The 26,801-nt window shown below is 44.1% G+C and overlaps 1 protein-coding gene across 2 annotated transcripts in view; it reads left to right on the top strand.

Annotated features, from left to right (window-relative positions):
* The window catches only part of MYOCD (myocardin), a 99,605-nt gene extending 81,343 nt beyond the window's left edge, over positions 1–18,262 (top strand). Inside the window, exons 10-14 of one of the 2 annotated variants that reach the window (XM_021928180.2) lie at positions 1,341–2,270; positions 5,640–5,783; positions 7,319–7,447; positions 9,899–9,956; positions 12,342–18,262. In XM_021928180.2, the coding sequence (XP_021783872.2) occupies positions 1,341–2,270; positions 5,640–5,783; positions 7,319–7,447; positions 9,899–9,956; positions 12,342–12,913 (1,833 nt within the window). In that variant the 3' untranslated portion in view covers positions 12,914–18,262. The remainder of the gene's footprint in view (positions 1–1,340; positions 2,271–5,639; positions 5,784–7,318; positions 7,448–9,898; positions 9,957–12,341) is intronic. The other variant, XM_021928181.2, reaches the window with a different exon arrangement.
* The last annotated feature ends 8,539 nt before the right edge of the window (positions 18,263–26,801 follow it).

Below are 26,801 nucleotides of genomic sequence, written 5' to 3' on the forward strand. Positions count from 1 at the left end.
TATCAGAATTTCCTATAATATCAGAATATTTGCCTATAGTCTTCTGTTTTATGAAACTATTGAAATTTAGGTGTTTAATATGTTTCCTGTTTCAATTACAAAAGTAATACATTTATGTGAATTATTTGGAACTTACAGATAAGGAGAACCATTGTTAACATTTTAGCATATTTTTATCCGGACAATTTCATATGCAAACATAGCTTTAAATATATATATGTATATATATCCATACCTTGTTTATATAATTTTTAGAAAAATATAATCAATTCAAACTTTGTTCACTTATTACTATACCACAAGCAATTAATCATCCAATGTCAGCAAATATTTATAGCATCAGCTTTAATGGATCTGTAGTGTCCCATCATTTGCATACACCATCATTTACCTAACCAGTTCTCATATTTGTAGATATTTAGAGTTTACAATTTAAGAACTTTATACAAAATACAGGGATAAGATAATTACATGTGAATTAACATAATAATATTAGTAAAACTTTATTTTGCACAACCATCTGCCAGGCACTATTCCAAGTGCTTTATGCATTTTAAGCCATTTTAACCCTCACAAAAATGCATAAAGTATTATTCCTTCCATTTCCCAGAAGGGAAACTGAGGCACGGAGTGATTGATCACTGAGTTAGTAACAGGCAGGGCCAGGATTTGAACCGATGGCCTTATCACCGCCTACTCTCTCAGTAGACGACTATTATCCAGCTGGTCTTTAAAATTAGGGTATAAATGTTCATAAGGAGCCGTGGTTCTCAAAGTCAGGTCTGGGCATCACCTGGGGACTTGTTAGAAATACATATCAACTGAGCCAGAAACCCCACAGTGGGGCCCTGCCGTCTGCTTTGTAACACACCCTCCGGTGGTTCTGGTGCACGCTCGGGTTTGAGGAAGAGAACGTGGTAGGAAGAGCCCTCACCAAGGAAGCCAGAAAAGCTGCCGACCTCGCTGTACTTCAAGACTATTGTTGGAGGGTTTGTGTCTAAACCCAGGCGGATATGTTTTCTCATCTAGAAAATGGGGACACGGATCGCCATGAGGGATGACGGGCAGTAGATTAGATGACTTCTACCATTCATTCAAGCTGTACATTTGTATGACTCTAAGGCCGTGAAAACATCATATATGATAAAGTTAAAAGTAATTGTTAAAATTGTGCAAAACTGGTTTATATCAGGGGTAGGAGAGGAAATTGGAAAGAAGTATAAAAAAGAGTGGGTATTGTAGAATTCCATTTGTGATGTTTTGAAGCTAATTTTATAATGAATACACTTTTAAAAATATTGTCGTTAAACAGCACACTAACCACATTCTGATTTCTTTAGGTCTCTGAATTAAGACAACAGCTTCGAATTCGGGGCCTGCCTGTGTCAGGCACCAAAACGGCCCTCATGGACCGGCTTCGACCCTTCCAGGACTGCTCTGGCAACCCAGGGCCGAACTTTGGGGATATAACGACTGTCACTTTTCCTGTCACACCCAACACGCTGCCCAATTACCAGACTTCTTCCACCAGCGCCCTCTCCAATGGTTTCTACCACTTTGGCAGCACCAGCTCCAGCCCCCCGATCTCCCCAGCCTCCTCTGACCTGTCGGTCGCCGGGTCCCTGCCGGACACCTTCAATGATGCCTCCCCCTCCTTCGGCCTGCACCCGTCCCCGGTCCACGTGTGCACAGAGGAAAGTCTCATGAGCAGCCTGAATGGGGGCTCTGTTCCTTCTGAGCTGGATGGGCTGGACTCCGAGAAGGACAAGATGCTGGTGGAGAAGCAGAAGGTGATCAATGAACTCACCTGGAAACTCCAGCAAGAGCAGAGGCAGGTGGAGGAGCTGAGGATGCAGCTTCAGAAGCAGAAAAGGAATAACTGTTCAGAGAAGAAGCCGCTGCCTTTCCTGGCTGCCTCCATCAAGCAGGAAGAGGCCGTCTCCAGCTGTCCTTTTGCATCCCAAGTACCTGTGAAAAGACAAAGCGGCAGCTCAGAGTGTCACGCGCCAGCCTGTGAAGCGGCTCAACTCCAGCCTCTTGGAAATGCTCATTGTGTGGAGTCCTCAGATCAAACCAATGTACTTTCTTCCACATTTCTCAGCCCCCAGTGTTCCCCTCAGCATTCACCGCTTGGGGTTGTGAAAAGCCCACAGCACATCAGTTTGCCCCCATCACCCAACAACCCGCACTTTCTGCCCTCATCCTCCGGGGCCCAGGGAGAAGGACACAGGGTCTCCTCGCCCATCAGCAGCCAGGTGTGCACTGCACAGGTAAGAGCACCTTGCACCATGCCTGGTGCACACCTCTTTCTGGAAGTGGGTTACAAATTTTCTTTTTTTTTTTTTTGAGGCGGAATCTCGCTTTGTCACCCAGGCTGGAGTGCAGTGGCGCAATCTTGGCTCACTGCAAGCTCCGCTTCCCGGGTTTACGCCATTCTCCTGCCTCAGCCTCCCAAGTAGCTGGGACTACAGGTGCCCGCCACATCACCCGGCTAATTTTTTTTGTATTTTTAGTAGAGACGGGGTTTCACCATGTTAGCCAGGATGGTCTCGATTTCCTGACCTTGTGATCCGCCCGCCTCGGCCTCCCAAAGTGCTAGGATTACAGGCGTGAGCTACCGCGCCCGGCCGGGTTACACATTTTCAACTGCTAAAGAGCTAATGTCAGAACTTTAAATGTGAAGGGTTTACCAAAAGCATAGCAGCATCTCCCAGACACTACAATCCTTGAATCTCCATGGTAGACCAAACTCACTCATCCTCTAAGGCAGGGGTTGGCAAACTTGCTCTGTAAAGGGCCAGATGATAAATATTTTTTGCTTTGCAGGTCACACTGTCTGTGTCATCCCTACCCAATTTTGCCTTTGTATCACAAAAGCAGCCACAGACATCATGTAAGCAAATGCACATGGCTATGTCCCAATGAAACTTTATTTTAAAAAATAGTCAGTGAGCAAGACTTGGCTTGTGGGCTGCAGTTTGCTGACCACTGCTCTCAGGATTCCCAGGATTCCTTAGTATCCAACCTTATCATAGGCCAAACCAGTGCCTCAAACGTTTAATGGGGAAATCATCAGATCTTACTCTTCATGTAATGGTCTGCATAGTGCAAACATTTACTGAGCACCTACTATGTGCCAGGCCCTGTTCTCATCTCTGGGAATTAGTGCCGAGCTAGTCAAACAAAAATTTCTGTTCTCATGGGAACAGAGACAGTTTAAAAGCAAATGAAACAATTTCAAAGTAAATTATGTACTATATTAGAAGATGATACATCTTATGGAGAAAAAGCAAAAGGGTGTGTGTGTGTGTAATTTGGAAGTTTGCTACTTTTTTCTTGAGATGGAGTCTCGCTCTATCATCCAGGCTGGAGTGCAGTGGCACGATCTTGGCTCACTGCAACCTCTGCCTCCCGGGTTCAAGCGATTCTTCTGCCTCAGCCTCCCAAGTAGCTGGGACTACAGGCACACGCCACCACGCCTGGCTAATTTTTGTATTTTTAGTAGAGACAGAGTTTCACCATATTGGCCAGGCTGGTCTCGATCTCCTGACCTCGTGATCTGCCCGCCTTGGCCTCCCAAAGTGCTGGGATTACAGGCGTGAGCCACCACGCCCAGCTGGAAATTTGCAACTTTAATTAGAAGGGCCAGGGACATTTAGCAAAACCTTGAAGGCAGTAAAAAGAAAATGTTGTGGATATTTGGGGTGAAGGCATTGAAGGCAAAGGAGAAATAGCACATGCAGAGGCCCTGAGGTTGGAGCTTGTAGGGACTGTTCAAGGATCAGAAAGAGGGCCAGTGGCTGGACTAGAATGGGAGTGGTCATAGGAGATGGCTTAGGAGACTCACTAATTCAAAGACTAGGCAAAAGTGACTGACAAAGACTTTTATGCTCATGAGCTGAGGAATTACTAGGAAAGCCTATATAAGTCAAGTTGAGAAAGGTTACGTTATCAGAAGGTTCTGAAATCAACATTATTAGAAAAGGAATCGGAAGAAAACTCACATTAATTGAATACCTGCTAAGTGCCAACCATTAAGAGACACGTCTATGAGTAATCTCAGTTATTGTCACAAGAAACGTATGAGCTCCAATGTATTCTTCTTTATTTGTCATTGAAGAAAATGAGGCTCAGAGAGCTTAAATTAGTTACCTAGGATCACAGGAACCCAAGATCTGTTAATTCTAAGTGCATGCCTTATTCAAGTGGAATATCTCTACCCCAAGAGTGTGAAGGGTAGCAAAAGCTAATGGGAATTAATTTTTACAAACCTACAGGAACCATGCATTCCAATGAATGATGTCTACCCCTGAGGGGCGCTCTGGGAGAAATTAGGACCTAAATAAATTATTGTCATAATTAACAAACATGTATTGAGTGTGTAGTGTCCTGGGAAACAAAGGTAAAAATAGCTCTTGAGACGTAGCTCTGGACCAAACTTTTCAGTACTGATGATATTGCTGCTAACATTGTACAGTGATTTATGGTTCACAAAGACTCTTTAAAGACATTAAAAATTTCATGATAAAACAATAAAGAACAGGCCGGGTGCAGTGGCTCACACCTGTAACCCTAGCACTTTGGGAGGCCAAGGTGGGCGGATCACAAGGTCAAGAGTTCAAGACCAGCCTGGCCAACACAGTGACATCCCATCTCTACTAAAAATACAAAAATTAGGCCAGGCGCAGTTGCTCATGCCTGTAATCCCAGCACTTTGGGAGGCTGAGCAGGTGGATCACAAGGTCAGGAGTTCAAGGCCAGCCTGGCCAATATGGTGAAACCTCATCTCTACTAAAAATACAAAAATTAGGTTAGGCGCGGTGGTTCATGCCTGCAATCCCAGCACTTTGGGAGGCTGAGGCGGGTGGATCATGAGGTCAGGAGATAGAGACCAACCTGGCCAATATGACCGATATCGTGAAACCCCATCTCTACTAAAAGTACAAAAATTAGCCAGGCGTGGTGGCACGCGCCTGTAGTCCCAGCTACTCAGGAGGCTGAGGCAGGAGAATATCTTGAACCCGGGAGGCAGAGGTTGCAGTGAGCTGAGATCGCACCACTGCACTCCAGCCCAGGCAACAGAGCGAGACTCCATCTAAAAAAAAAGAATAAAATTTAAAAATAAAGAACAATATAGGTTAACAATGACTGATCTATGCTTACAACATTAAATGCTTGTGGGAGGGAGGGACAGATTGATTATAAAGGGCTGGAAAGGTCCAGGAAGCTTTTGTGAAGGGCTTGGACTTGACAGGAAGTGTCATGTTAAAAAGTAGAGGGCCAGGAAAGGGACAAGGTAGGGAGATGGAATGTACGGGGCATGCTGCTCGAGGTCCATGGTGGGAATAGTAGAACTTAAGCTTGCAGAAGTAAATAGCACCAAACTGTAGAGTCTTGAACACCCATCTGGGTTGAAAGTGGAAATCCTACAATGTGGATATCTGGAGCCACTGAAAGTTTTTGAGCAGTAGGTGACGTCTAAAAAGCCAGATTTTAGGCAAGTTCATCTGGTAATGGAATTTAGGAAGGTTTGTAAAAATGACACCAGTGGACACAGGGCAGGAACCAGAATTGTCAGCCAAGGTCACACTCAAGTAAGCTGCTGCTGGCCATGTAATTTGTCACTTCTTCCTTTACAGAACTCAGGAGCTCACGATGGCCATCCTCCAAGCTTCTCTCCCCGTTCTTCCAGCCTCCACCCACCCTTCTCTGGAGCCCAAGCAGACAGCAGTCACGGTGCTGGGGGCAACCCTTGTCCCAAAAGCCCATGTGTACAGCAAAAGGTAAGCACCTGAAAAAAGGCTTCAACATGGGATTCACTTTGCCTCTTCTCTCTTCTGTAACCCGGGAGGCAGAGGTTGCAATGAGCCGAGATCGCACCACTGCACTCCAGCCCGGGCGACAGAGCGAGACTCCGTCTCAAAAAATAAATAAATAAAATAAATAAATAAAGAACAATATAGGTTAATAATGACTGATCTATGCTTACAACATTAAATGCTGGTGGGAGGGAGGGACAGATTGATTATAAAGGGCTGGAAAGGTCCTCCAACGTGAGCAATAATGAAGTTCCCTTTAAAGGCAGAAGTAAATTTCATTTTAGAGAGAAACAAATCCACTCCAAGTGTGTGTAAAAGGATGTACAAATATGAGTTAGAAGTTTTCCCAGGGAGTCATTTCCTGGGGTCATCCCAGCAATCGTGGTGACTAAAATGGCCGTAATCTGTTTGCAAAACAACGTGAACAATTAACCAGTTTCTGTGAAGTTAAAGATTGGGATCAGGGTGTGTGGGAAACAATGTTGGAGGAAGAGAGAGGGACACAGATCCCTGGACAGGATTGGAGAGATGTGCAAAGCAGGGGTCACAGTGCAATATCTTTATGGAAAAGGAAGAGACGTCACCTTTCAGCTGGTGGAAGAAGTCAAGGGTATGAAGGATTCAGGGTATGGAGAGTCTCAAGGGGCAAAGAAGAGGTGGCAGAAAGGAGACAAACAACATAAGCATGACATAAAAGTGCCACATACCACAAGTCAGGGAAGGGACAGAGACCCTGACGTGGGCCAGGCACTCCACAGGAGAACACACTCACAATAAACAAAGCTGGTTCATAAAGAGACCTCAGCAATGCCTCCAGCTCTCTGCAAAATAACCCATTTGGAATAAATGACCTGTAGGATAGATTACTCTGAAAATTCCTGGGTTGATTTGTTTTTTTGTTTGTTTGTTTGTTTGTTTGTTTTTTTGAGACATGGTCTCACTCTGTCACCCAGACTGGAATGCAGTGGTGCAATCTCGGCTCACTGCAACCTCCACCTCCCAGGTTCAAGCGATTCTCCTGCCTCAGCATCCCGAGTAGCTGGGACTACAGGTGCGCCACTATGCCTGGCTGATTTTTTTTTTTATTTTTAGTGAGACAGGGTTTCACCATGTTGGCCAGGCTGGTCTCGAACTCCTGACCTCAGGTGATCTGCCCACCTCGGCCTCCCAAAGTGCTAGGATTACAGCCATGAGCCACCGCACCCGGCCTGATCTTTTTTGTATTGAACTGGACTCTTACTTATTTTCCCCTAAAAGAAGAGGGTGCACCTTAAGGGGGAAAATAGATCTGCAAGGTTCCCATTCTAAGATGCCACCACCAATAAACCCACGGTAGCATTCACTATTGTTAATATATGGGAGTTGTTTTCTAAGCCCTGGACCTTTTCTTTTCCTCTTAGATCATTTTTTCCAAAATTTAGCCTGTTGTTTCTAGAACAGAAACAGTATCATGTCAGACCCATGAATTCAATGCCTTTCTCCGTATTTTACCCATGCAGATGGCTGGTTTACACTCTTCTGATAAGGTGGGGCCAAAGTTTTCAATTCCATCCCCAACTTTTTCTAAGTCAAGTTCAGCAATTTCAGAGGTAACACAGCCTCCATCCTATGAAGATGCCGTAAAGCAGGTAACCATGTGATTTGTTCTTTATAGAAGAATAAATAGACTGACTCAATGAACAGACATTGTTTTATACGATTAAACTTCATGCAGTTTGTAAATTCTGATACTGAGTGTGTCATGTGCCACGCCACCAGAATGAGCAAATTATGTGGACAATAATTGGAAAACAGTGTTGGCGTGTGTAGCTGTGTGAGGCAGGGAGAGAAGAGAGGATCACCTGTCTGGCTTTGGTACCAGCTCTGCCATCTGCCAGCTGCCACTGTCGCTCAGATGAACACTTCAGCTCTCTTACACAAAATAGTGATATTTACTTGGTAAGGATTCTAGATAACCTAACACTTACCACTTTGTTCAGGTACATAATAGCTTCTCAAATAGATGACAGTGATTGTCAGGGTAATAATACTTCCTAAGGTCCTCCCTGGCTTTAAAATTCAATGACCCTGCCAAAACATTGATGGGTGTTGAAGCTGGATAATAAACTCAAGGACGTTCACTATATCCTCTGCTTTCGTTTGTATTTGGAAAGCCTCAAAATTAAAAAGTAGGAAACAGAAAAAACAAGGCTGGGTCTGGTGGTTCACACCTGTAATCCCAGCACTTTGGGAGGCCAAGGCGGGTGGATCACCTGAGGCCAGGAGTTTGAGACCAGCCTGACCAATATGGTGAGACCCCGTCTCTACTAAAAATACAAAAATTAGCTGGGTGTGGTGGCGCGTGCCTGTAATCCCAGCTACTCGGGAGGCTGAGGCAGAGGAATTGCTTGAACCGGGGAGGCGGAGGTTGCAGTGAGCTGAGTTCGCAGCACTGTACTCCAGCCCAGGTGACAAGAGCAAAACCCTGTCTCAAAAAAAAAAAAAGAAAGAAAAGAAAAACAGAAAACAATTAATGATCCCCTATTTCAAATAGTCTGAGCTTGGATAAGGTATTTGATAGCCCTTCATATGTGTTTAACCCAGAGAAGAGCATTTACGTCAGTTGCTGTATACGGATATCCCACAGATCAAAGTCAGCCTGCGGTTAAGTTTTGTTTGGCTTAAAGAATATTTTAAATAACAGGAGATGGTATGCAAAGTGGGCTTTCTCATTTCTAAAAAGTTAGAGGATCTGGCAACCCAGGAGCCACATTGCTGCGAGACAATTGCCGAAAGCAAGGTTCTCCTGCTACTTTGAGCCACAGCTGTGCTCTGCTCTCTGCCTCTTTTTCTTATTCTATATTCAGTTCATTTCAATTACTTGCCAGACACTTAGGCTTCTGGTACCTTCTGAACTGATAAATGACTCATTTTTTGGTCAGTGCTCCCATCCATATTGATTACTGATACCTGCGTTTATTGAGTCTGGGCTCTCCGAGTAGTGAGATGGATATATGCCTTTGTTCTCCCCACTCCTCTCCCCTGGTTTCTGTAAACATCAGCTGATTCTTCAGTTTCAAAAGAAGAGAGCCAGGCAAAGTGGACGTCCAGATATAAGACTCTACTGAGATGAGCCAGAGAGGAGGGGACATACCCTACAAGTGTCTACAGCTTCCTCAAGCTACTGCAATGAGGAACCAACAAAATATGAGCTAAGTTCTTGGACCACATTGCAGAAACCAAACAAGAGGTAGATTCAGGTCACTTCAAAGTAAGAGCCTAAAAAGACATTTTCTATATGCTAAGATGTCCTGCTCCTGGGATGAAAACCTCTCAAACAATAGAACTGACTCTAAAGTACTCTGTGCTGGGAAGCATTGTGCCTTCTTTTTCCTTTCTCCTGTTGTAGTAGACTGTTTCATTCAGCAGTTTATCTGCCTAAAATTAATACTGAAACTTAATCAAACGTGGTTAAAAAACCATTAAGCAATACACCCATGTTCATAGCAGCATGATACATCGTAGCCCAAAGGTACACGCAACCCACATGTCCATTGACAAATGAATGGATAAACAACACGCGTTATATCTATACAATGGAATTTTATTCAGTCTTTAAAAAACAGAAATTCTGACACATGTCACAACATAGATCAACCTTGAGGACATTACGCTTAGGGAAATAAGCTAGTTGCAAAAGAACAAATGCTGTCTGGTTCACTCACAGGAGGGACTTAGAATAGTCAAATTTGTAAAGGCAGAAAGGAAAATGGTGGTCGCCAGGGGCTAAAGGATGGGGTGTGGGAAATTCTGGTTTAATGGGTACACAGTTTTAATCTTGCAGGATGAAAAGAATTCTGAAGACAGATGGTGGTGATGGTCACACAACACTGTGAATGTACCTAATGCCCCTTAACTGTACACTTAAAAATGGTTGATAGTAAATTTAAAGTTATGTGTATTTTACCACAATTAGGGAAAGAAAAAAAAAAAACCTTAACCAAACCTAGTTCAAAATCCTGCAGTGCTGCTTCTAATGATTTCCTACGGAGATAACCACCTTCTAAATTATCTGTCCTCCTTTGGTTAATCTGTAATAGCAAATGACCCGGAGTCAGCAGATGGATGAACTCCTGGACGTGCTTATTGAAAGTGGAGGTAAGACTGCCTGTGTCCTGTCCATTAGGACACTCTGAGCCCGCGTGAACTCTTAAGGAATGAACTCTTGGTAGCAAGATCAGACGCACACTGTGAGTCGGATGTACCAGGCAGTCCTCAGGGAGAGTCATTTCCTTTGAGCTTCTCGCACATTTTTAGAGCTGATAAAAGAAAGCATAGTGGATGATTCCTCACTGCCTTTGTCCTAGGAGCATTTTTCAGAATCATTTTAATAGTTTTCATGTTTCGGCTTAATCCTTGTTTCCTTAAGTGTTTTCTCTTGCTGCACTACTTCTTTCTATGGTCTAATCTCAATGTGCCTGCCTTCTCAATTATGAGAAAAGAAAAAAGCAGATAATGAACGTTTTGTGCCACCTACTCAAAGTGAAATTCAATTAGTAACCTTCCACTGGATGGTTCATTCAGGCTTACATGTTATTCATGCTAGCAATAAAACATAATCAACATGTGCTTTTTGTCATCTTTTAATTTGTTCATTTATTTACTTAAAAAATTACAGAGTGTGTACCTAGAATTTCAAACCACACAAATAAATAAGATGACCTGAGGAGGATGTGTAGAAAAAAAGAAAAGAACTCAGGGAGGAATCTTTGTGCCAAAAACATTTAAAATTTCAGAGACGGAGGTAGCAAAGGACTCAGAGAAGGGGTAGCCCGGCATTGTGCTAGTCTCAGTGCCGCATCAGACGAAGTCCTGATTTCTATGGAGTTTATAGTCTGGTAAGGGAGACAGACAACAAGCAAGTGAACAGACCATTTCTCCACTGTAACAAGAGGGAAGAAGAAAGAGATGGGTACAAACATATGTGTGTATATGAGTTCTGTGATGGAAAAATGAGAAGAGTTCATATCAGATGCCTGTATTTTTATATATATATATATATATACACACACACACACACACACATATATCTATATATATATATATATTTTTTGAGACGGAGTCTCACTATGTCACCAGGCTGAAGTGCAGTGGCACAATCTCGGCTCACTGCGACCTCCGCCTCCCGGGATCAAGCAATTCTCCTGCCTCAGCCTCCCAAGTACCTGGGACTACAGGCGTGCGCCACCACGCCCAGCTAATTTTTTGTATATTTATTAGAGACGGGGTTTCACCATGTTGGCCAGGATGGTCTCGATCCCCTGACCTCATGATCCGCCCACCTCAGCCTCCCAAAGTGCTGGGATTACAGGCGTGAGCCACCGCACCCGGCCTGCCCTTGTATATCTTTAATGAAATATGTGGCAAGGCCAGAAACGCATGAGGATGCAGAAGGGGAGTGTGGAAGATTCAGAGGAAGAAGAGCAGTTATGACTTAATCATGAATGAATTGAGTTTTCTGGAGAAACCCAGCAGGGTTGTTTTGCCGTCTTAAATGCCAGCGGTAGGTCTGACATCAGAAATCTAAAGTGAAACCAAGTCAGCTTAGTTGTTTAATTTTTCTCTTGCAACGTTCTGCTGATCCAGAGCATGCTCAGCGAAGGCAGACGATCAGGTTCTTCCAGGGGTGGGGTTCTGCCAAAACTACAGGCTGGACAGGGAAAGAAGTGAAGACCAGAGGGACTGGTGGACAGTGATAACGTAGTAGAGTCTATGGATTGGCGTGACTGTAAATGGTTGGGAAATTATTGTTATGAGGTACTTAATAAGTGGCTTGGAGGGTTGGGAGAGGATGGACAGAGAGTAGAAAATATAGCTTGAAAGTGAGCTTTCAGAGGGATGCAGTATTTGGAGATGACACAATCCAAGGTGTGTCTGACAGGGTGGGAAAGAGGGAATCACTGGAGTTGAGGAGCAAGTCGGGAGCTGAGAGGCCACCATGAATGCTGTGATTTCCAAGGATGCTCAGGTTACAGAATGAGAAGGGCTGAAGTGGGGAAAAGGCAATGGAGTAGGAAGTAGAGTTTTCAGTGAATGAGGAGGAGTGACCAGGAGGCGGGGGTGAGGCATTGGTGTCACCCTCAAAACCCAAAACTGCTGAGTTGTCATCAGAAGGAAGTGGAGTAGCAATCAGAAAGTGGCAATGGCGTGGCACCTGGTCCCTCATCTTCAGGCCCTCACTGAGGGTGTCGGGATGGACTCAGTGTCCTCAAGGGACTACCAGGGGTCAGAGAAGTAGGCACAGGAACCTTCGGGGAAGAGAGTTTCAGAATCACAGAGTGGAATTCCCAAGAGGAAAGGGTTTGGGAAAAACCAGAGGGATGATGAATTGGAGATTGACAGAGCAGCTTAGAGATGAGATTGGGTGGTGAGCGGTGACCAGGGAAGCGTGGCTGTCTTCTGTATCTAAGTGTAACTCACTCATATTGCGTGGCATGCTCAATTTGAAGTGATTTAACAAGTCACATCGTGTATTGCCCACAGAAATGCCAGCAGACGCTAGAGAGGATCACTCATGTCTTCAAAAAGTCCCAAAGATACCCAGATCTTCCCGAAGTCCAACTGCTGTCCTCCCCAAGCCCGCGGCTTCCTTTGAACAAGCCTCTTCAGGCAGCCAGATCCCCTTTGATCCCTATGTCACTGACAGTGATGAGCATCTTGAAGTCTTATTAAATTCCCAGAGCCCCCTAGGAAAGGTGAGTGATGTCACCCTTCTAAAAATTGGGAGCGAAGAACCTCATTTTGATGGGATAATGGATGGATTCTCTGGGAAGGCTGCAGAAGACCTCTTCAATGCACATGAGATCTTGCCAGGCCCCCTCTCTCCGATGCAGACACAGTTTTCACCCTCTTCTGTAGACAGCAGTGGGCTGCAGTTAAGCTTCACTGAATCTCCCTGGGAAACCATGGAGTGGCTGGACCTCACTCCGCCAAGTTCCACACCAGGCTTTAGCGCCCTCACCACCAGCAGTCCCAGCATCTTCAACATCGATTTCCTGGATGTCACTGATCTCAATTTGAGTTCTTCCATGGACCTTCACTTACAGCAGTGGTAGAATGCTCGATGCACCAGCGCTACGGAAGACCAATAGGAGTACCATGGGGGAAAGCACACAGCCATACGTACTTTACTGTCCAAAAATAGAAGAAGAAGAAGAGAATTAAAGAGAAGCAATGGAGACTTCTGTGCCAGTCAACAAGAACAAATAGGAGACATTTTTAGAAATACAAATACTGTAATATTTACCAACATTCAGTACCTGTTCATGATTTCAACAGTGTGTTCAAAAATGGGCTTTCTCAGATTAAGGATGCCAAAAAAGATATTTCACTGCCTTTTCAAAGACCAGTATATTTTCTAGCCCATTATTTTTCTCAGGCAAAAGCTCACACTGTAAGCTTTTCTTACGAATTCACTAGCGATAACATGGAAAGGAAACACAGTCTTTTGGGAGCACAGGGAAGCCAGCCCTCCAAGGTTATGGAAGACATACCTACGATGGAAGCTGTTGCCCAATGTCTCCATTACTATCTTTCAAAAGAGAAGCCAGACCCGGCTTCAAATCAAAAGTTCTTGAGACAGAGGGCCAAAACCAATCTTTTTCGAGGAAAGCTAAATCAACTCAATGTCCCTCTACCACAAAACTGCCCCACTGGAGTGGTTCTGAACCTGTACCCAGGACTCTGTGTGGTCACTAATAACAGTTAACCTGAACTGAGTCCACAGAACGCCACCCAGAACTTTCTTCTTTTTCAACCAGTGACCCAATCATTCCCGCCATATCTCTGCTGATAAGTACGTGTCCTAGATGAGAACCCTGAAGGATGCAGACCTTCTTCCCCCGAAGGAGATGCCACAAGCTCCCCAACACCACCAGCCCCCTTTAGTTCCAAAGACTAGAGATGACCACATTGGTAGAAACGTATCTCGAGGCACAGGAAGGAAGCCGTACCAGGGATACTTCAGACAGGACTAGAGAATAACATCATTTCACATACCCTGGAATAAACACCCTGGGTTCCTATAACAGGACCGTTACTTATGGGAGTCCAACTTCTCCTTTTGTTTTGCTATTATCAGTTTATCTTTCTCTCACTCCACTTTTCCCTCAAGGTACCAATCCTTTCCTGTTCCTCATTTGGCCATCTTTCTTTTTCTGCCCCAACATTGGGAGGGGAGGACTTCTCAGCTCTAACAAGCTGCCATACTCCTAAGAAAGCCATTTTTGACAAATGTAATAATCCAGGTTCTTCTGGAGAACTCATTCTCCACACGCACAGTTTGCAGCAAAAGGAAGTCGCAAGAATTTCTTGAGGAAGAAACTGGTGACTTGGTCCATCAGTCACCACGTTCCTTCTATTCTCATTTAGTTTTCAAGAAATTATTGGTTTGTGTTGCTCTGGGGAAATTGGAAATCGTTACATTGTAAAGACAAATACGGATGATATTTACAGGAGAGAATTTCAGATCTGGGTTTTTGAAAGAAAACAGAATTGCACATTGAAAACAATGGAAGGAAAAAGACAATGGTCGAGTGTGCATTCCTCGTTACCTCTCGTGGCTTTGGCTGGGAGTTGGAAAAAACTGAAATTTCGGGACAGTCTCTGTAAGGCTCACTGTGGCTCCAGTTCACCATTTTATATTGTTGCATGCTGTAGAAAGGAGCTATTGCTGTTGTTTTGTTTTTTTATTTAAATCACTAAGGCACTGTTTTTATCTTTTGTAAAAAAAAATGTTGTTCACTGTGCACTTATAGAAAAAATAATCAAAAATGTTGTGATTTTAGAAGCTCTCTTTTTGATAAACCAAAGATTTAGAAGTCATTCCATTGTTAACTTGTAAAAAATGTGTGAACACAGAGAGGTTTTGGTGATTGCTACTCTGAAAGCTGCCAGATCTTATTCTGGGGGTGGGATGTGGGCGAATACACATACACACACAAATACACATGTATGTATGATAGATATATACATACACGTATATTATATGTGTGTGTGCGTGTATCTTCAAAAGCAGCACTACTGAGTTCTACACCAAAAGCCTTTAACCCTTAATCTGATGTGAATGATACCTGGCCTTTCTCACTATGAATTTCTGATTAATCAACCAGACTACACGTTGTCTCTCTGTGTATGACTAACGACTCCAACCCGATGACTCACAGCTACTTGCTTATCGTGAACAAGCTCATCTTGGCAGTGAATATGGATGTGAAAAGACAGAACGGCTTCACCATTAGTAGCTGGAAATGGCATCACAGTCTCTTATAGAGGAATATGAAAGGAACATGAAAATCATTTTACATTCCTTTATCTGCATTGTGTTTTAAAAGATCCACATGGTAAATTTTTTATTTTGCTTTTATGTCAGTCATCAGAACCAACACAATCCAGAAGAAAAAATTGCCAGTGTTTCCTTCGAAGATGAAGCTACTGGGGAAGAAAACCTTATTAATACACTCCACACATTTGTTCATTCCTCAGCTGTTGATGTTTTCTTGGGGTCTTGACAAAGCTTGCTGGTCAGTGCACTTTTCAGGTGTCACGTTTTGCTGTTTGTACGTTCTTTTTCTTCCCCTTACTTCCTTTGGAAAACAAATTCACACAGTGCCCCTATTCTGAGACCTGGGACTGAGTGTTAATTATATTTTTCCTTTGGGTATTTCTATCTGAGAGACTAGACCTAGTTAGGAGGCCTCTGTACTTCTCCAGATTGTGCTTTTTTATGGGGATCTTTTGGGCTATGACCCAGGACTGATAGATACGCCTGACGGTAGACAAAAGATAAAATGGTTCCTATATCCCAATGCAAACCAACACAGTTAAAAGAGCAGATCTCTGGATAACTGCTCTCAACCTCCTTCCACAGTCTCCACAAACCACATTCACCCTCTCTCTGCATAGCTCAGACATGAAATTTGAGGGAGAAAACTGGAGATAATTGGGAGAAAATTGATGAAGTTGGCTGCTTCCAGTACATCAGATAATCCATGAATTTGTCTCCCATTGAGAATTTTATTTTAAATTCTTTTAAACTCTTAGTTGTGTCTTTTGTGATGACAATTCAGGCACGACTAAAAGATGTACAGAGACTTACAAAGATGGTCACATTCAAGTTTCCTAATGCTCTTAGAACCTGAAGATGACCATGTGCAGTTTTCCTAGGACCTCTGAACCCCCGTGGTGATGAAGACTTGAAGACATTTGCAGCTATCTCCTGCAGCCTAGTAGATTCATACTTACCTAAAGAAGTCAAAAAATTTATTCGTGCAAGTGCTTGCGGCAAGCCAGTGCTTATTAGTCGTGACCCTGCTTCTAACAACGTTAATGAGACAACACATATTCTATTGTAAGGGAGAAAGAGGGAGGAAGAGAGGGACGGAGGGAGGAAGAGAGGGACGGAGGGAGGAAGGAGAGGGAGGGAGAAAGGAAGGGAAGACAGGAGATGGGAAGGGAGGCAAAGAGAGAAGGAAGGAGAAGGGAAGGAAGGAAAGAAGAGAGGAAAGAAGGAAGGGAAGGAAAAAAGGGCCAAACTTTCTGATCTATGAACTTCTCAGTTCAGCTAAGATGTAACACTATGAGAAGTAAATCAGAATTTTTTTAAGGAGAAGTCATTCTTAGCACTACAATAATTGTACCAGTAATTGAGGAAACCAAGACAACATTCACCTGAACAATCAAGGATCTGAGAACTGTCAGCCTTTTGCCATTCAAAAACATTTACATCCAACCTGAAAAAAAAAAAAAAAAAAGAATCAGTAAAACCTATCCGAAGCATTCAAAATGGTTCTTTCCAAATATTATTTATTTTAAAGTCAGTCGGCTCTTCTAGAAACAGATTCTGGTCTGGCTGAAAACTCCCACATCAGATTTACTCATCCAGTGGCTAATATTTGATACCCACCATGGGCAAAGCACACAAATCTTCAGATAAACAATACTGAATTGATTCAGCACAGATTGTTCAGATTTGAATGACCAGGGAGTTGTATTTGCTACATGTAAGAACACTGAGAATCTGCCAGTTCTCAAACTAGAAACCTTTTAGCTATGATAAAAAAAAAAAAGGGGGGGGGGGGTCTTCATTTTTCCAAAAGGGAGGGTAGAGGTGGGGATCACTTTTTAGCCAAAAGCTATCTCTCACTCCAAAATTCTTGCACTATTCTTGGTGGACAAACACCAGTAGTCTATCACTTGGAGATCTTTTAATATTTCCTATCATTTAAAACATCCATGAGAGTTTGAAGATTTGTTTTGATTGCCAGATACAGAAGCCCCTTGAAAGTAAGGAAAGGGTGGAGGAAGCTTTTTTTTGTGTCCTATCCCTATGTATCATAGCAGCTTTATAGACAAAAGGGACACTTACTGGTGAGCCTCTTGCCCTTAAAAGAAAATCATCTAAGAATACGAAGGCAATTTGATTTCCCCCTACAGCCCTCAGCTGCCTTCCTCACAGAAGGAAGTTCCTAATTGCTGGTACACAGTTTGCTATCAAATATCAGATATGAGAAAACTTGTAGTGAAAAGAGTCTGGGTTCTTGGTTTTCTCATAAATCCAATATAAACTGGTAGGTTGGTTCAGGGTCGAAATTGCCAATGGTTTATTAGACAGATGATACTGACAGACGCACAAAGCCCAGGTCCTGGAACAAGACAATCCTATAGTGCCAAGATCTGGTCAGTTGCGTTAAGGAGCTGAGTTTGATTCTAGAGTCCAGGTTTACAGAGAAACCATGGTTAGATTGAGATTACCCATGGGGAGACGATTGCAAGACAGGATGAGATCTGGGAAGAATTTTGTTGTCATCTGCCAGGGAAATTGTCATAGGACCCACTGAATGCAATAACATGTGAGTAAGTTCCCTTTTGATTCTGGGACTCAGCGATTTTCCCTGTGGATTAAGACAAACCAACGCCTGAAGGTCTCCTGTGCTTATTTTAACCATCTGCTCCCGCCATGAACACTGGAGCATGCATTTCCTCGAAGTGGTTTCATAGCTCCTGTGTGTTAGTGGAAAAGGGGAGTATAACGATGGGGGATCCTGGAAGTTATTTTAATGTTTTCCAAAGGAAAGGAACCCACACTGCTCCCCAGAGTTCCTCTCCAATGGCCCTGCAGTGGGAACGGAGGACAATGTATTGCTGGGTGCTTAAAATCCTCCCTCAGCGAAGCATAAAGAGACACTTTGTAAAGAAAAAAAGAGCAAGCATAGGTTCTCTGTGGGACCTTGTGGAGTGGTGTTTTCACGTTGGTCTCTTTGGCTCCATTATGCATAATCAGAAAGAAATGTGGGTTACTGGGAAGAGACAAAAAGCAGTGGCTAAAATACCAAAGTTGGCATATGTTCTTTTTTTTAAAAGAAAATGCATATATTTTTAAATAAAATGTTTATTTTAAAAAGAAATGTAAAGCTTTTTTTTTTTTCTCGTGGCTGTGTGATGTACCCAGGCCTTGTGGAATGTGCTATTTATTGTTATTTATTTATTTATTTATTATTATTATTATACTTTAAGTTCTAGGGTACATGTGCATAACGTGCAGGTTTGTCACATATGTATACTTGTGCCATGTTGGTGTGCTGCACCCATCAACTCGTCATTTACATCAGGTATAACTCCCCATGCAATCCCTCCCCCCTCCCCCCTCCCCATGATAGGCCCCGGTGTGTGATGTTCCCCTTCCTGAGTCCAAGTGATCTCATTGTTCAGTTCCCACCTATGAGTGAGAACATGCGGTGTTTGGTTTTCTGTTCTATTTATATGTGTTGTTTCCTTTTATTCCCACAATGACCCCATGAAGTAGTATCATTATCATCCTCGTTTTTGCAAATAAAGACACCAGGCTCAGAGGATACATAAATTGCCTAAAGTTACACGACTGAGAAATGGCAGAGCCAAGAGTCAGACTGCAATTTGCTCACCTCCAAAGCCCAGATCTTGAGCACCTGCACACACTGCCTGAGCTGATACTTACTGTGGATCATACTAATACAATCAGAACCTTTACAAAACAGATTCTCAAGCTATGCATATGCCCATTAAGATACACACGTACATATACAACTTAGCCAATTCAATGTTTTCATCAGTTTAGTAACTGAGCACGTTGAATAACAACACAGGATAAATTGGGTATCAAGAGGCCTGTATATATAGACACCCTAAATAAGACCTAGTTTTTAATCTACCTTTTCCTCTTAAGTTTATTCCTGCCTATTATTTTGTCATTGGTGAACATATGAACCACATAGGGGGAAAATGTCAGACTGTGAAAAGAGCCCTGGAGTGGACAAACATCCCAAGCCCTGGTTTAGCTAAGAACTGGTCTTTCTCCCTACCACAGCTCTCTCTGCCCCTATGTCAGCCTTACTTTCTGGTAGGCTCTCTCATGTAGAATCAACAAGGTCATGGGTTACCGGCAGCCCCACGTGTAGCAATTCCAGCAACAAGAGAGTTTCTCAGTCCTGGGAGTCCTGGCAGAAATCTCAGAGCTTGCTCTCAGTGGTCCCAGCAGGTAATGGTCATCCCTGAATCCATCTCTATGGCCATGAGAAGCGGATATAAATACACGCACAGGGTCTGGATTCCCTGCTCAGCCCTGAGCTGTGGAGTGGGATCATTTGAATCTTATGGACCGGCAGTAGGGAAGGTGAGTTCTTCTAAGAGAAAACTGGGGTGCTAGTACCAGAGGGTGCTGAAAAGGCAGAAATAGTAGATTTCTACGACATAATTCCTACTTTCAGGAAGTTTGCCATCTAGCGAGGAGACAAGAAAATAGGGAATAATGCGTAATCTGATTAATTGCATGCTATGTGCTACCCAGCAGGGCATTTAATAAAGTCTTGTGGGTGGAGGTGGAGGAAGGATGGATGGCCAGGAAGAACTCTTCCAGAGGAGGAAGCCACTAAGCCAAGACATGAAATGACACAGGAGTTAGGCAGGCAAACTACTAAGGAAAGGGGCATTCAGGCTGAGGAAATAGCCCGTGCAAAGGCCTGAAGATTTAAGAGAATTGACCGTCTTCGGGGGATGTAGAGAGTAGAACAAGGGGGCAGGGGTACTGCTGGTAGAAGCGTAGGAAAGAAAAGAGGGCCAGGGCTATCAGAAGAAAGTACCACAGTGGCCGGGCGCGGCGGCTCCCACCTGTAATCCCAGTACTTTGGGAGGCCGAGGTAGGTGGATCGTGAGGTCAGGAGTTTGAGACCAGCCTGACCAACATGGTGAAACCCTGTCTCTACTAAAAATACAAAAATTAGCCCGGCGTGATGGTGGGCTCGGAAGGCTGAGGCAGGAGAGTCACTTGAACCCGGGAGGCAGAGGTTGGAGTGAACCAAGATCGCACCACTGCACTCCAGCGAAACTCCATTTCAAAGAAAAACAAAAAGAACAACCAACAGGGTGGCTGAAGCAACAGAAATGGGTTGCCTCACAATTCTGGAGGCCAGATGCTTGGAATCAAGGTGTCAGCGGGGTTGGTTCCCTCTGAGGCTGTGAGGAAAGGGGCTGCTCCTGTCCTTTCTCCTTGGCTTACAGATGGCCACGTTCATGTCCACATGGCATTCTCCCTGTATCTCCGCATCATTTTCCTTCTGTATGTGTCTGTCTCTGTGTCCAAATTTCTCATTTTTATAAGGACTCCAGCTGTCTAGGATTAGAGCCCATCCTAATGACTTCATTTTATTTTATTTATTTATTTATTTGAGACGGAGTTTCACTCTCGTTGCCCAGGCTGGAGTGCAATGGCACAATCTCAGCTCACTCCAACCTCTGCCTCCCAGGTTCAAGCAATTCCCCTGCCTCGGCCTCCGAAGTAGCTGGGATTACAGGCACCTGCCACCGTATTTCCAGCTAATTTTGTATTTTTAGTAGAGATGGGGCTTCTCCATATTGGTCAGGCTGGTCTTGAACTCCCGACCTCAGGTGATCCACCCACCTCGGCCTCCCAAAGTGTTGGGATTACAGGTGTGAGCCACCGTGCCCTGCCTAATGACCTCACTTTAACTTGATTACCTCTGTAAAGGCCCTAGCTCCAAGTAAGCTCACATTCTGAGGTGCTGAGGGTTAGGACTTCAATGTAGGAATTTTAAGGGAACACAATTCAATCCATAACAGGGGGCAAGATGGGGGCCAGATCATGAAGGGACTCATAAGACACATTGAGGAGTCTAGACTTGTTTTGAAGACAGCGGGGCATCACTGAAGAGTTTTTTTTTTTTTTAATATCTTTTTTTTTTATTATTATACTTTGAGTTCTAGGGTACATGTGCATAACGTGCAGGTTTGTTACATATGTATACTTGTGCCGTGTTGGTGTGCTGCAGCCATCAACTCGTCAGCACCCATCAACTCGTCATTTACATCAGGTATAACTCCCAGTGCAATCCCTCCCCCCTCCCCCCTCCCCATGGTAGGCCCCGGTGTGTGATGTTCCCCTTCCCAAGTCCAAGTGATCTCATTGTTCAGTTCCCACCTATGAGTGAGAACATGCGGTGTTTGGTTTTCTGTTCTTGTGATAGTTTGCTGAGAATGATGGTTTCCAGCTGCATCCATGTCCCTACAAAGGACACAAATTCATCCTTTTTTATGGCTGCATAGTATTCCATGGTGTATATGTGCCACATTTTCTTAATCCAGTCTGTCACTGATGGACATTTGGGTTGATTCCAAGTCTTTGCTATTGTGAATAGTGCCACAATAGAAGAGTTTTAAGCAAGACAGTGCTGCTATAACCCTTTCACCTTAGAAAGATGATTCCAGCTATAGGGTGGATTGGAGTGTCAAGGACATGGGAAGGGTAGCACAGTACATCTGTGTGAATTCATCTGATAAATTGCTGTGCCCTCCTTATTCTACAGACATGAGAAATGATGAGTAACCCAACACATCGAATTTAGGACACAAAGAATGATGGGGTGGCCAAGTGCGGTGGCTCATGCCTGTAATCCCAACACTTTGGGAGGTCGAGGTGGGTGGATCACCTAGGTCAGGAGTTCAAGACCAGCCTGGCTAACATGGCAAACTCCCATCTCTACTAAAAATACAAAAATTAGCCAGGCGTGGTGGCACGCACCTGTAGTCCCAGATACTTGGGAGGCTGAAGCAGGAGAATCTCTTGAACCTGGGAATCGGAGGTTGCTGTGAGTCGAGATCGTGCCACTGCACTCCAGCCTGGGTGACAGAGTAAGACTCTGTCTCAAAAAAAAAAAAAAAAAAAAGAATGATGGGGTTTGGGAGGCAGGCAAAAGAAAAGGTAACAACTTAGCTCATGGCAATAACCCAGCCAAAGGGCAGATGGTGGTGGAAATGGAGAGATGAAGGTAGGTTTGAAACATGTTAATAGAATGCAAAATACGGAACTTATTATTGGATGTGGATGGGCAAGGAGAGAGAGGTTCTGGATTTGGAGGAGGAAGAGCTCAATTTGGAGCATATGTTAGTGCCATTCACAGAAGTAAAGACCAGGATGAGGAAGAGTTACTTGATAGGAAAAATAATGAATTTGATTTTTGATCATCTGGTGTCTGAGGGACACTCAAGCCAAAATTCTTCACTAGAGAGGTCTGGAGCTCAGAGTGCCTTCAGTGGAGATATAGATATGAAAGGGGTCAGCATTCAGATGTTAACTGAGATCATGAGAATAGCTATGACCTATACAGTATGTGGAGTGAGAATAAAAGAGGATCCTGAGGAATGCCAACATTTAAGGTATTGGCAAAGGAGAATGAGAGGGAGTGGCTAGAAAACCAAGAGGGGATGGTATTTCTATCACTAAGCCTGGAGAAATTTTCAGAAAAGAGGGGCGTCTTTAATTCCTTCTAATGCTACTGTGTTCCACTAAGATATGGAATGAAAAGTGTTCATTTGATTTAATAATAAGAAGGTGTTTTATAATCAAGGTGAGAGCAATTTGGATGTAGTGGTGAGGCCAGGTGGGTACAAACTGAGGAATTAAAAGGAGGTCAGTAAGTGGAGACAGTGAATTCAGGTGTTTCTCTCAAGAAGTGTGGCAATGTAAGAGGAAGACACACAAGATCATAGCAGACAGTCAGACATTTAAAGGATTGATTTTCAAGAGGAGCGAGAGATGAGCTGATTTCAAAGCTAATGAGAATTAGGTAGTATAAGATAGAGAAAAGGAGGCAGAGAATGAGATCCAGGTTAGGTTGCCTTTGGGATGTTGAGGCAGGAGAGAAAGAGGAGGATGGGTGGAGATGCAGGTCTGTATGTGGGTCATACAGGTGTGGTGGGAGGGCACTGAGGAAATTTTCAGAGGGTGGCTTCCATTTGATACTCGAAACGAGATGGAGAGGTAACACTCACCTATGCGGCAGAAGATGAGTGAAGTGGGAGTTTTAATAACAGTGGATAATGTCTGAATTAAGAGCTGTGGAGAATGGGAGAGAGAACTGATTGGCAGACATAGAAGGATGCCTGGGAAGAGTTGGAAAACTTGACTGGAGATCATGCCTTCTGCACAATGGTAGGACTTTTCATCAACAGCATCAACAGCCCAAAAGTGGAAGCAGAGAAGGCAGAGAGGCAAGTTGAGCCAGGTTGACGGTGCTTTAGAAATGGGTATGAAAACAAGAAAACAGAACTGGGGGCTCAGGATAGGACTATAGAGGAAGTAAAATAGCGAACCATGGAATACGCAAAGTATTATGCTAAAAGTGAAGATAGGAGTCAGAAAGTGGTAGGATAAAAAAATTAGAAGCGGACTAAGTATTGATGCAATACTACTAATCATGTAATTATATTGCCATCATTGTGATCATAATGTAAATGGGTACCCATGTTCACAGTTTAGTAGGAAAGATAAGGACTGAAAAGTGTTCATTTGATTTAATAAGAAGATTGCAGGTAACCAAAGTGAGAGTAACTTGGGTACAGTCTTGAGGCTAGGTGGGTGGAGACTTGGGAATGGCTCAAAATGGAAGCCTTAGTACCCACATGCCTAGACTGACAAGAAGTCCATGTTATCACACCAAAACCCATATCACACCCAAATGTTAAGGCATGTCCTTGTGTCCAGTAATGGGAAGAGGGATCCACTGCTCCTATCTTTTGTAATGGAACAGAAACACATATTCTTCGAGACTAGAGATCCTACAATAATCAACTAAGATGGGTTGTTTTGAGATGGGCCTGGGTGCCTCCTGGCCTCTAGGTGAAGGATTTGGTATCACAGCTGCCAAGAGGGAAGTCCAGGGATTTTCCATTTACTCCTGCTACCAGCCTAGGAGGCTCATCGAAAGGTGTGGTGTTACTCCCTTGGTGTCATGCTTAGACAAGACATTCCCCTGCCCAAGTAAGCTTGGACTTCCACCAGGGGCTGGCAGAGAACTCTGAGTGGTATGACCCTCTAGAACAGGGTGTTAAATCCTGTGCTCTTGTTACGCTTTTCCCAGGGCAAGATTTGAGCCCTGTGTGCCTCTGCTGTGTATCAAATTGGTAAAGCTTCACACAGTTACTTCCCCAGGGTCTGGCAAGGACAAGACCCCGTGAGGGTGACCATATAATTTATCATCTAGAGCACAACACTTCTGTTCAGGACAAATGTGAAATCCTAAAGGAGGCCAAGACAATAGGCATATTCTGGACTATCTCAGGCAAAATAAGGGCCATGGTCACCCTAAATACAAGCCACTTGAAGGACCTAGAACCCTCATACACTTTCATGCACCATAGTTGTTCAGCTGACACAGTGCAGGGGCCAGGCTACTCGGTCTTACCTCTTTCTAGCTTCAAGATAATTTGAGTGGCAACCTTGCCCCTTGCCTAACACCAGGTTTTCCTTCCTTCCTTCCTTCCTTCCTTCCTTCCTTCCTCCTTCCTTCCTTCCTTCCTTCCTTCCTTCCTTCCTTCCTTCCTTCCTTCCTTCTTTCCTCTCTTTCTTTCTCTCCTTCTCCTTCTTCTTTTGAGACAGAGTTCTTGTCGCCCAAGCTGGAGTGCAATGGCGCGGTCTCAGCTCACTGCAACCTCCACCTCCCAGGCTCTAGTGATTCTCCTGCCTCAGCCACCCAAGTAGCTGGGATTACAGACACCTGCCACCACACCTAGGTAATTTTTAAATAGTTTTTTAGTAGAGATGGGGTTTCACCATGTTGGCCAGGCCGGTCTCAAACTCCTGATCTCAGGTGATCCACTCGCCTCAGCCTCCCAAAGTGCTGGGATTACAGACGTGAGCTACTGCACCCAGCCCAGGTTTTCTTTAGAAGTGGATTTCCAACCCACTTCTCCCTGCAAGGTCTCTCTAACTTTAAATTTGAAGCTAAAACCTTCACCTCTTGGTCTCTGCCCTCCTCAAAACCTCTGGGATTGACATACAAACCAATCCAACCTTCTTCAGCACTACCTGTGACAAGAGGCATCTGGAGAAACAGCCTATATTGATCTGAAGGGTTGGGATGTCTGTCCCCAGAACAATAAGGACCTACCTACCTTACCTCTACACCATCAAGAGAGGTCACTAAAGTGAGAACTCCCCATAATAAAAACAATCTCCTCCAAAACAGAACACTGCAGCCCAGAGGGCGTGCCATGAGGCACCGTCTTGCATTAGCTAATATTAATTTAATGTGTCCTGTGTCACTTGCCTGGTATGAAATAAGTCAATTCTACATACACTTTCTCATTTACCTCTTTAAATTCTGAGAGTTGGATTCTACTATCATCTCCATTTTTAAGACAGGGAAAAGTAAATGATTTGCCCAAGAGTGCACAGTAGACGGTAGAGTCAGGATTTGAACCCCAGTGTGGTTGATTCTGGCACAGGTGCTATATTGTCTCCCCCAAGTTCTCATGGTGCGATATGAGGTGAGCAAGAATATTTTCAGACCAGGAGGCTGTCTCAGAGGAGCATGTCTGAATTGATGATTCTGCAGAAGAGGAGCTCCCCATGAAGACCACAGGATGCCTTGGGGATATGTAACTGAAATGAAGCAGATGTGAAAGTTATTGGGATGGACAAGGTAAAAGGGCTGGAAATCCGCAGCCATGTAGACATCAATATAATCCAAAATGACAGCAGGACGTGGAGTGCAGGAGTAGGTCAATCCAAGCTTAAACGTTGTCAGTGAGGCCGGGCATGGTGGCTCACAGCCTGTAATCCCAGCATTTTGGGAGGCTGAGGTGGGCGGATCACTTGAGGCCAGGAGTTCGAGACCAGCCTGACCAACATGGTGAAACTCCATCTCTACTAAAAATACAAAAAAAAAAAAAAAAAAAAAAAAAAAAATTAGCCAGGTGTGGTGGTACACACCTGTAATCCCAGCTTTTTGGGAGGCTGAGGCAGGAGAATCGCTTGAACTCAGGAGACAGAGGTTTCAGTGAGCTGAGATAGCGCCACTGCACTTCAGCCTGGGTGACAGAGCACGACTCTGTCTTAAAAAAAAAAAATTGTCAATGAGTGAGGAGAAATAACTGAGAAGTATGAAGATGACAACAGGAAGGAAGGAGGGGGAGTGGTAAAGCCCCAGAACTCCACAGCATATGCTTCTGATAAGCAGGAGCTCTTGCATGAAGGTGGATTAATAAGAGTCTAGAAGCAGGGGTGAGGATGTGGAGGATTTCAACCTCGCTGCCAAATCCCAAGGTATATGGGAATGGGGAGATAGGGAAGCCCCCACCTCAGAGTGTTGAGAAGTGATGAGATCCAGCCACAGATGTTGTAGATGCGGGGACACTGACTTACCATAGGACAGAGAGGAAGTTTGGAGGAAAAGAAGCAGTTTGAGTGTGGACCAGTGGCTAGGGCAGTATGGAGATGAAAGTACAGGGCCAGGCTCGGTGGCTTAGGCTGTAATCTCAGCACTTTGGGAGGCTGAGGTGGGCAGATCACAAGGTCAGGAGTTCGAGATGGGCCTGGCCAACATGGTGAAAACCCACCTCTACTAAAGACACAAAAAGTCAGCCGGGTGTGGTGGTGTGCGCCTGTAACCCCAG

Source organism: Papio anubis, chromosome 17 (genome assembly GCF_008728515.1).
Source record: "Papio anubis isolate 15944 chromosome 17, Panubis1.0, whole genome shotgun sequence".
Classification (NCBI taxonomy): Eukaryota; Metazoa; Chordata; class Mammalia; order Primates; family Cercopithecidae; genus Papio; species Papio anubis.